The 11,684-nt window shown below is 35.6% G+C and overlaps 1 protein-coding gene across 2 annotated transcripts in view; it reads right to left on the bottom strand.

Moving 5' to 3' along the window:
• Positions 1-3,276: 3,276 nt before the first annotated feature.
• LOC106458493 (pericentrin-like) overlaps positions 3,277-11,684 on the bottom strand; it is a 153,406-nt gene continuing 144,998 nt past the window's right edge. For both annotated transcript variants that reach the window (XM_022384726.1, XM_022384727.1), the window contains 2 exons: positions 4,556-4,711; positions 3,277-3,648 (listed from right to left, as the gene is read on the bottom strand). In XM_022384726.1, the coding sequence (XP_022240434.1) occupies positions 4,602-4,711 (110 nt within the window). In that variant the 3' untranslated portion in view covers positions 3,277-3,648; positions 4,556-4,601. The remainder of the gene's footprint in view (positions 3,649-4,555; positions 4,712-11,684) is intronic.

Below are 11,684 nucleotides of genomic sequence, written 5' to 3'. Positions count from 1 at the left end.
CCAGGTGTATATATATCTGTGTCAGTGTAAACTACTTGCACCTGATGATGACAAAACCTTATTCAAAACGTTGTCCATTTCCTGTTATGTTAAACAAGCTGTCTCCAAGCATTATTAGTCTCAATTTGAGTACATTGTATATTTAGTTTAATAGTTGTACTAGGCTTTTGTAATATTGTTGACGTCATCTTACTCGAAGCTTCTAAGTTTTCTTGTTATGTGTAATATTGTTGTTACTAGAAGGCTCGATTTTTTGTTGCGTGTTATAAACACATACCGATACAGGAAGTAAGTTACTGAAAGTTAAGTAATATGAAAAGAAAAAACATAGATATAGACTTGGTGTTCTTAAGTTTAGCCATAAAGAGTGTATAGTATTGACTTTTAACGTGTAATAATCACATATTGTATTGTAATAACAGAGTAGAGAATAATAATTCATTTTGTTAATTGTGTTCTAAAGTAACTGAATCAGCCTGTGTGAACTTTTGATGTATGAAAGAATTATTTAAAGCTCTGGAAACAACTGTGGTAACCCACATTGTAACATAGTGAATTTATTACTGTAGCAGTGAGAACCACTCTTGTATCTTATGATCAGATGATGGGCAAGTTATATCTGTGTGTGCTGATTGATGGGACAGTGAGAAAGTTTCCCATAGCAAGAATACAGGGGGACAATCCATACTATATGAGAGACCTAGGGACCATGTGTATGAAGGCACAAATCTATGAGTTGGTGGCTGGAAACATACCAGGTAGTAGAAGGTTGGAAGAGCTAGACAGAAAGGAGATTGATGAGGCATCTGCAGTCACCACAAGAGCTCAAGAAAATAAGAACAAGTAAGATATCAAGCCCTTTCAAGTCTTGAAAAGTGACATCCCAAATGTAGGCCCATGGAAACTGGAAGAAGCACAGAAGAGACAATTCACTGCAGAAATGTTGGGACAGTACCTGGGAGAAAATCGAGCATAAGACAAAGGGGAAAGGGAACTACAAAATAGAGGGCTGAAAAGGAGTACTGTACCGGATTTATCAAAGCAGATTGGGGAAACTATACACATCAAAGGCAGTCAGAAGCATTTCTATGACAAAAATGCCACAGATCGATGTTTCAAAGTCAAACAGAAGGTCTTAATTCTGCTACTCACAGCCAACAACAAACTCACCTTGCAGTGGAAAGGAACATTATCAACAGAATGCACTATAAAGCAAAAGTAGATGGGAAGACCAAGAACTATGATGCCAAGCTGTTGAAGAGATACTTTGAGAGGGAAGAAGGCCTAATTGGTGCAGCTATTGAAGCACAGATAGACATGGCAGGTTTGTGTGTCAGAGATGCTGTACCAGAAGACAATGACTTCATTTTAGAAAATAAAAACCTACTAGACCTAAGACCACTGGGTAAGATGAGATGTACAAGGACATCAACATAAGTGAAGAATTGACTGTCAAGCAGAAGAAAGACCTACAGGAGCAACTGTGCCAGCACACAGATGTAGTCTCAGATTGACCATTCAAAATAGATCTCATGCAACACAATATCAAGACAAATACAAGGAATCCTATCAAGTAAGTCCTACCAGATGCCCTATGCAATGAGAGACCAACAAGAAAACTGCAAATGTTTATGCAGACCATATAAGGAGACTTTGTGTTTGAACTGAAAACAATTTTTGTACCTAGTATAAAATATACTATAAATATTTTTCATGTAGAGGGGCTTATTGTTGGATATAAAAGACTGTTCAGTTCCAGAGTTATTATTTAGTGACTTAATATTTATTTAGTTTTCATAACAAGAGTTAAAAGTTATTATTATAAAAGTGATAATTGTGACAAGTTTGGTTACGTAATTCTGTATGAGTCATATGTTGTACAAGGCTTTTGTAATATTGTTGATGTCATCTTACTTGAAGCTTCTAAGTTTTTCTCATTATGTATAAATATTCTAGAGGGTTAGATTTTTTTGCTGCATGTTATCAATACATGCAGATACAGGAAGTAAGTTACTAAAAGTTAAGTAAAATGAAAATACAAAAAAGATAGATATGGACTGGGTGATCTTGGGTTTAACCATAAAGAGTGTATAGTGGCGAAGTGACGACTTTTAAAGTGTAATAATTGCAGATTGTATTGTACTAACAGAGTAGAGAAGAATAATTCATCCTATTAATTGGGTTCTAAAGTAACTGAAACAGCCTATGTGAACTTTTGATGTATGAGATAATTATTTAAAGCTCTGGATATAACTGTGATAAACAATAGTGTATTGATTTTTTGTACATACGTTTGAATTGTTTTGAATATATTATTTTAAAACAAGTGGATTGTGGGCTGTCCGTTTATTGTTGAAATTTATCACAGACACCTACTTTAATGAATTCTCAGCCAAATGAATGAATCCTTTGGTTCCAAATTCCAAAAAATAAAATTTTGAGTAGATGACACAAGAAATACCTATTGTGAACTGGGCAACTGAGTTAATTGGACATCAGTGGCACAGCAAATGCCCCTGAGATGCAAGGGAGGAGGTGAGTTCTGGGACCATCACTTCTTTTTAACTTATCCAGGTACATCCAGCACATGTCAAAAGCCTGTAGAATTTTGAAAACACAACAAGGATGACATGGTAGCCAGGGATACTTTGTAATTTATGCTTTGGAGCTTACACAAGCCCATATTAACTTTGTTAGATGGCTCCATCCATAACCCGCAGCGACTGCTGAATTTAACAGCCCTGTTGCCACTTTTGCTACAGAAAAGACGAAACAAATCTTTTGTGCAGAGCCATTTTCAAGGCAATGAGTGAGTATTTTTTAAAATGGTATGAAATATCTCAGGGTATAACCCTGGGCTGGCCCTAAATTCAGTTGTTTTTTTCTCCAAAATGTCCAGGGGCAGATCCCAAAGATGATTTTCAAGGGGAGGCCTCGCCATTCTGCACTATGCCACTGTTGGAAATATCAATCAAATGTGAAAAAACTTTTAAAAATAAATATTTAAGATAGGCATACTTACTACTTATCGAAAAAATGGTGGTTGTAGGTAAAAACCAGATTGGCTCACAAAGGGTACAATCGATAAAATTAAAAACAGCATTGTTTAAAGTTACTGCTGTGATGGGTGATTTAGTGAATTATATATGAGTTTTAGCTCATGGTAGCACTTTTGTGAAGTCAGAGCTGACAATGAAGAGCAGATGTTGATGTTTATTTGCTTCTAAGAACTGATAATAACTCAAGTAATACCTGTAAGTTAAGTAACACCATATCAAGTTTTTCAAAAATATAAAATTTATTTGCTTAACATACTTATAGAAGTAATGACACATGTAATACATAGAAAACTGAGGCATGTAATTTTAAGGTGCAATTGAAGTAAATATTGTACATATGTATATGTTACATAAAAAAGCAGATCACAAGTAATTTGTCAAAGCATTCACAGAGCATACAAGAATACAATATTATTGCATATTTTCAATGAACACATAATATGTGAATTATAACCACACAGAAAAGGTTCTATATGCCAGAAGTATATTCTATAAACAATTTGTAAATAACATAAATCAATGTACTACAATAATTCTCTGAATTTCAGATGAATTTGAAGTTCAACAGCTCTAAACACAATTGATGTCCCTGTAAAAAGAATACATACATTCTATAACATACAAGTAAATAATATTGTAATGTTATACTCTTTACAATTCATACCATTTTAGTGCTTTCAAAAACCTAATGGTAGTATAACCAAATATTTGAGTTTTTCTTAAGATGTTTTTACTAATTATGATGTGTTATTTTTAAATTTTAAGCTGTAAATGTTTTTATCATTAAACAACTATATAAAAGTCTCTTGACTACTGGATGTAATATGTCAAGGTTCCCAATTTTTCTTTGTTAGTTTTCATACTTGTGACCCCCATTAATATTATCTTTTCTAAGATGTTACCTTAGAACACCAGAGTAGGGTCACCTGGTGTTAATGATTGAAAATTTAATGCTGGCATTCTATGGTTAAAAATGATTAAAACAATGAATGCAACTTAACTCTGAATGCAATTTAGATGGGTTTATGTTACTTATTAAAAATGAAAAGCTCTTATTACTTTATATCTTTGTAGCCCCTGTGAAAATCCTTTACAACTCCCTTCGGGTTCATGCTCTACAGTTTGGGGAACAATGTAGAGTGCAGTAACTTATAACATAGTAAATTGTTCACATGTACATAACTACTTGAAGAAAATTTTCTTTGGTTTACTACTGTTGACAAATCCTCTAAATTCTTTGCCTGCTTACCTTATCTTTTTGATAAGTAATAATAACTGGATTACATTTCTCACCTCAACTGCATCTCATAAAAATAATTGCACATATCTACTTTTCCTATAGCATCTCATTTATTCTCTATTTCCAACTTCATATAGTATGATATCACATTTGCTAATTGATTTTGTGTACCATTTTACTTACACTGTGTATCCAAATCCTCTCTTATTTGACATAATGTACAGTAAAAGATTTTGACATATTATGTAGAACATACCATATTCATACTTTCAATTGATATTTGTGTCAAGTTCAAGATTTTTTCAACTTGTAAGATTGTGTAAGATAATCTCCTGGCTTGCCTTTATCTTTCTGGGCAGGTTCTCCTGTTTCTGTTTTTTCTGAAGATGATGGTTTTTGGGAATGACTACCTCTGTACACATAAGTAAAAATTCACTTGAATTCTTGAATGGTATGTACATATCATATTTCTACAGAAATGTTTGTTGTAGATATATCTGACAAATTTCAAAAGGAAAAAATTGGTAGATTCTAGTTGAAACTAATAAATCAAAAACAATAATTATAAAGAATAAGAATTTCTGATACAATGTAAAAAGAAATAGGATATTTACACCTAACTACAAATCCAAAGTAAGTCACAATTTAAGAATGCTTTTAAGTCCGTTTAAAAAAGCTTTATGTTAAAAACACTTAAGATGCAATTGGCACTATTTTAGCAAATATATATATAAACTCAGCCAATGATAGATTTATTTCAAGTATGTAAAACTAAATATATGAAGAATTATTCCATAGAGATACTTGTGTGAGATCGTAATCATAATTAGCCACAACAGTTCTAAAAAGATTAATATTGCCAATTATAACACTGGTGAAAGCCAACATAATACTTAATATAAAATTTTATTCCTTGTCATAATACAGCTATATTTTCCGAGTTTTTCTTTATTTAAACTGTAATGTTTATGCATGTTTAAAAGGCACCATTCAAAATGCACATACTGAGTGTTTAAAAAAAACAAATATTAACTGGTGATGATTTATAAAATTAAAATATCACTAGTCATTTTATTATGGTGTAAACATTATAAATGTGGTATTTCCCTGCAAATGATTTTTTCACAAGGTTGTCAGTTAGATCCACTAACTAGAGGTTTTTTAATATCAGACTATGGTGTGTGACTGTGCATCTTTCAGATCACCAACTGGGAATGACTGAAAGAAAGACTTAAAGCTGAAAGGTGTACAAGTACAATGTTTATTGACAAAAGCATAATTACAGTATCAAACACAAAGAGCAAGTCTCTGTGTTGTGTGTTGTACTGGCAAGAGAGAGAAAGGAAGTAAAACAACAGCAATCTCTCCCTCACCAGTCTAGTCAGTGGCCTCCATTTGTAAGGTAAGCTACAAAACTGTATACTTTGTAAGCTGAAGGTTGCCTTGCACTGCCGAAACCTATATTTGTATCACCTTGTCATACCATTATCACCATTAAATATGAATAAAGATGAAGTATCACTACTATCAATTTTCTTAATGATCACCTCAATTAGATTCCCTCTAACTTTTTTTTTCTTTTTCAAGAGAAAACAACTTCAGAGATTTTAACCTGTCCTTGTATGACAACTTTTCTTTCCCAGGTATTATCCTGGTAGCCCTCCTTTGAACCATTTTCAACAATTCAATGTTCTCCTTAAGATGAGGAACCCAAGACTGAATCCAATAACCCAAATGAAGCCTATCCAGTGACGTATATACAATGAAATGATAATTTCTTTAGATTTATATTAGATTTTCTGTAAATACAACCATAAAGCATATTTGTCATACTATAAGCAACAGCTCACTGCTTGGATGGCTTAAAAGGCTATCAACTAAAACACCACGGCCTTTTACTACAATAACACTGTTAATATTAGTTTCCATCAAAATTATACTTATAATTTAAATTATTCTAATCCAAATGCATTAAATACCTTGCTGGTTATTTGCTCAATTCACCAAAAGATCCAAATTCTTTTGTAAAGCAGCAGCAGCATCCTCACAGCCAACAACACCCAAGACCTTGATATCATCAACAAATTAATTTATTGAATTCCTCTATCTATGTCACTGATGTAAGTCAAACAGAACAAAGATTCCAACATTGGTATTTTTGAGCAATGTCTGACCTATGATGTCTTTATATAAAGGGGAGTAAAAAAATAAGTCTTGAGGGTAAGATGGTAAAAAAACAAGATGCTAAAGGCTCAAAGGCATGAAAGACAACACTGAGATTCCAATCCGATAACACAATCTAAAGGTAAGGATGAAGAAGGTGAAAGGACCAAAACAGGAGAGCAAAAGATAATGTGAAAATAGGAAAAACAAAAAGTAACAGATAATGCCACCTTATAGCTTGAAATGGTACAAATAACTATGAGAAAAAGTACAGAAAGGTGGGGAACAGCCAGCTGGGAAGGAGAGAAGCCATGATGCAGAGACCAACGATATGAAATTCACCACTTATGCTGGTAAATACTCAAAGAAGAAGAAAGAACAGAATGAGAAAGAAGGAAGGCTATCTGTGAAGAGAGTCCATAACACCTTGCAAGGGACCAGACAAAACCCATGTGTGAAGACAAAGCATAGATATTGCTGGATGAGTGAGGGAGGAATGAGTTTGCTGGAGGAGGGATAGGAAAAGGGGAAGCAGCAGTGCAAAAGATGACTGAAGAAGGTTCAAGTGTGGATACCATGTATGGGCTGGCCAGAATGGAGCAATGAGAAGGACCCAATATGAAGTAGTTTAAATGAGTGACAAGGCTTGGGGAAGAAGACAGATAGGAGTGTAGGCATACAGATAAAGATTGGACCAATCCTGACTGAACAAATCTACAGCAAGAGCTGAATAATGCAGAAAAGGTGACCAGAATAGGGGAAGTTTGGCATTGAGGTGGGTGGTAAATGTATCCAGAAGGGGGTACCCATTTGGGACCATAGCCACTAGAACACCTGAGGAGCAAGAGACCACTTCTTTGGGAGAATTTTGTTGGGATGAGAAAGATGATTGGTGACAAGATTCAGAGTGCCCGAGATGTAACAGGCAATAAGCCAAACCTACCGAGATTGGGACCAGAAAATTAGACTGAGTGTTCGAAAACAAACCAAATGAGACCAGGTTCCCCCTTGATGGATGGTGTAAGTGACAATTGTCAAATTGTTAGAATGAATCATGACAAAATGTCCTGTACATCTTGAGAGAAATGATCCAATGCCCAACAAGAAGCCGAAGCTAAAAATAATTTATATGTATAATTGATCCAACCACAGAACAATGACTATCTCCTGAGAATCCAAGTATGCCCCCCCCCCCACACCACAATCCTGTCAGAAATGCATCCTTAAAGAGATGAAGATCAGAATTAGGAGAGGGAAAAGGAATGCCAGCCATAATGTTGTTTCTGTTAAACCACCAGGCAAAGTCGACTTGTAGGGCAGAAGAAAGAAGAATGGGGGAGTCCAAGGTATCCTGAGTAAAGTTTCATTGATTGTGCAGTACCCATTAAAGACAATGCACATGTGACGATCTCAACAGACTAGGGATTCCATAGAATCCCAAATCCCCAAAAGAGAGAAAGCCTCGTGTACAGTGAGAGATGAAAACCAAGCACTTCATATCCCTCAAGTGAAGATGAGAGTTGAAAAACAGTCCCAAGTGAATAAGGTAGTGAGTGGGGTGAAATGTGACTTCTTTAGCTAGACAAGACACCCCAAACATATTGCCTCCTTAAGTAGGATGGATATGTTTGCATGAGATTTGCTGGGAAGGAGCCAAAAGAAGTCAGTCGTCTATGTAATGGTGAAACTGCAATCCCAAGTTGTGAATGTTATGGGCAAAGGCAGACACAGAATTGAAACACTTGATCCCCATGAGCAAGCAAAAGGTAACATTTGTATGCAGGGGAATAGGGATATGAAGGTAAGCATCTGAGACATCGACCTTGGTCATCCAAAGACCAGGACTGAATGACCATCTGAGGTTGAGAAAAGACTCCATGGTAAAACGAGGGAGGTTGATGATCACCAGATGCCAATCCCATATCATCTTGGGGATGATGAACAGCCAGGAATAAAATCCTGGAGAAGAAAGAGCACTTATCTGATAGCATCCTTCTGCAAAAGATTCAAACTGCCTTGAAAAGACACTGGCAATAAAAAGGATCCCGAGAAGGAGGGAAAGAAATGGGAACTGGAGATAATGGAGGAGATGAGGACAAACAAAAAATCAGAATATCTATCAACACCTGAAGAAACCAACAATTTGCAATGGAAGGATGACACAGATGAGTAAATCGAGCCCATCATAACCCCCATTGAGCCTGAACCCAAGGGATAGTCACTGACATCTTAAAAAGGTGATAATGGGAGATGTGACAACTAGGAGCTGAAATATGGAAAGGTGGTACAGGCAGTGGAGAGGAAGCTGGAGGATGAGAAACAGGATTAGAAGCAAGAGAGGACGAAGAAAGCTGGGAAGGAAGAGAAGAAATGGAGGAATGTTGGTGTGCTGCCTCTACACAAGTCTCTAATGAATCAGGGACATCTACAAAAACAGACTGACACATAAAAGAAGCCAGACAAAGGTCACACAGGAAAGAAGCAGGCAAATGCATGTGACAGAATGACATTCTTGTCAAGGAGATCCCAACAATAAAGCAACCACGTATGGAGTGACAAAGCTGAAGAAGACAAATGTGCCAATATGGAAAAAAGGGAATGTGTATCTGTTGAAAACCCCTCAGAGGAATGGTGGATAGCTTCAGAAGTGAAATGAATAGATGAAAGATAATGAAGGAAAGTTGTAAGGGTAATGCATAGACAAGAGAACTGGGCAGAAAATAATTGAAAGGAATCTGAAGGATCAGATCCCCATGCCTGAATAAGTGATTCCAAAGTCTAAGAATCAAGAAAAGGAAATTCAGATGTACGGTAGGCTAAAGTATGCATGACCATCAAATGTGGGGGATGAGGCATGTCAGCACCAGCACAAGGTTGAGAAAGGAATTGGTCAGCATGTATGCGAATATCTGTGGAAGGGGAAAACAAAATAATTGGATGTCAGGCCAGAAGGTAGAAGAGATGAGGAAGAATCATAGAAAACAGGGGGAAAGTGACAAAAGGTAACAAACTTGAGAGATCTTGTCGAGAAAGGGCATGGAAGGATGAGGGAGATCCACAGGATTAGATTGAGAAGGAACTGCAAAAGCAGGAGAGAAAAAAAGGTCAAAATTTTCTTTCTTGGGAACATTCCCTAGGAAAAGGAAGATCAGACCATGGATCAAGAGATGCTATTGGCCTCATGTAAGACTCTAACTTCCCAAGCACCAAGGCTGAAATCTCTTCAGGTGAAAGAGTAGAGCTCAAAACCACAGTAGTGTTAAGTCTGGCAGGATCAGTTGCAGAACGATCCATACCAGAAGCAGTAGTTGTGACATGAAACTGCAAGTTCATAATGTGGTAAAAGAAAAAAAAATATACTACAACAAATTTAAAGTATTCAAAAAGTAAAGTTACAGTAAAAAACATGAAGTAAGGACAAAAAATTGCATGTCTGCATAAGTGAATGCCAAATTGAGAACTGATGAGTGTAAGCTCCAGTATAGAGGGAGTTAGCTGCACTAGGAGGGTGTGTTGCATGTGAAGTTAGGTAGGAACCTTAAGATTAGTGGTGGGCAAAAATTACGAATATAGAGAGCAGCACAAATTGAGGAAAACTATTATGTGAGCGAAGGTAAAGTATTGTGTCAGAAGTAATAATCTCATAGGGTCTATCAGGCCTAACATACAGCTTTAGGTAACAGCCTGCTTTGCTATATTTATTATATAGCCCAGCTTTAACACAAAGGCTGGATGTGATGGCTATATAGTGAAAATACTCTGTATTATGCCTAAAACCAAGGTTGACGTTAATCTAATGATTATAACCAACAATAATATAAAAATTACATTCTATAATGTAACAGTCAAGCATTTGAAATTTTGCAACTGTTGTAGTAATACGGAGGCTGAGTATCTTATATTAAAATCATTTTAACTGTGCAACTCAGAATATCACTTGACAACCACAGTGCAAGATGTATTGAAATGAAGCATATCAGAACTATATTTTGACATTGTTTGGGCATCATGTAGGTAGTGTGATGCCACCAAATACTGATCACTTTTGAGACAGGTTATAGACAGTCCTTTCCAATGCAAAACATTCACACACACTCAGATCATCAAGATATGTTCAGATCAGAAATTTCCAAAACAAAGATATCATTTGTACTTAATGGCACTGGAAACCAAAGGATTATGGATAAACTTGTGGCACCAGGATCATCCACAAGTCATACTCCAGGTCTGGTAAGCAAAGTGCAGTATCTTGTAACAGCTAAGAATTCACAAATACAAAGGTCAGTGGCAAAAAACATCAATGTGCATAAGGCAACAGTATACATATAATACAGAAATATCTCTCTCTGGAAACAAAGTCAAAAAGGTATGTATTCACCATGCATTTGTTAAAACACTATTTATATCAATTTCTCAATTGCAGACAACAAGTATTACAGTGCAGATTGTCATTGGGAAGCATGGCACTTAAGTTATAATATGTGTAAGATATAACAGCATAATAAGACTGACAATAAGTGAACTCACATCATTATTTACTGGCCAAGTAGTTTTCCACTAACAAAAATATATAATAGCATTTCAACTGTATTGTTTGTTTACTGTTATAGTGATTCTTTTCATTCAATACCAGAGCTCATAAAGCTAGCTTGATTACAACACAGCATTTCAACTAAGACTTTTGCATTATCTTTTTTAACAAATAATGCAGCCAATATGAAAAACATTTGGTAAATATTGCTGAATGAGTATCTATTCCAACAGTGCTACAGATGTGCAATTTCCACAACAGCTACTCATTGGTAATGTATGGAACTTAAAAACATTTGTATCACACATCTTAATTTTTTAAAATCGATAAGTACTAGAAACAACTCTATGGCACCAAATATCTCAGCACTCCATTCAATAAATACTCAGAAAATCTTGTGTAACTAGATGGGTTTCATCCACAAAATGTTTAAAAAGCCTTCAAAACTGCTGGTGTAAAAGATGCAATTTCTGGTCCCTGTCTTAGAAAGACCTGTGCATAAGTTCCCAAAGATTAAGTGTTCTGGGTGTGGAATCTATAACATCTTTTCCAGCACCCTCAACCTGCAGCACAACAATTTTAAAGGATGGAAGCAGATACAACTATTTAATCTAATGGCAAGCAAGAATCTCTCAACATACAACAATATACAGTAAGCAGAATGTAGTTCACTCACCAAACCAGATAAGAT

Source organism: Limulus polyphemus, unplaced genomic scaffold, assembly GCF_000517525.1.
Source record: "Limulus polyphemus unplaced genomic scaffold, Limulus_polyphemus-2.1.2 Scaffold474, whole genome shotgun sequence".
Classification (NCBI taxonomy): domain Eukaryota; kingdom Metazoa; phylum Arthropoda; class Merostomata; order Xiphosura; family Limulidae; genus Limulus; species Limulus polyphemus.
This window is presented reverse-complemented; position numbering and strand designations above follow the sequence as displayed.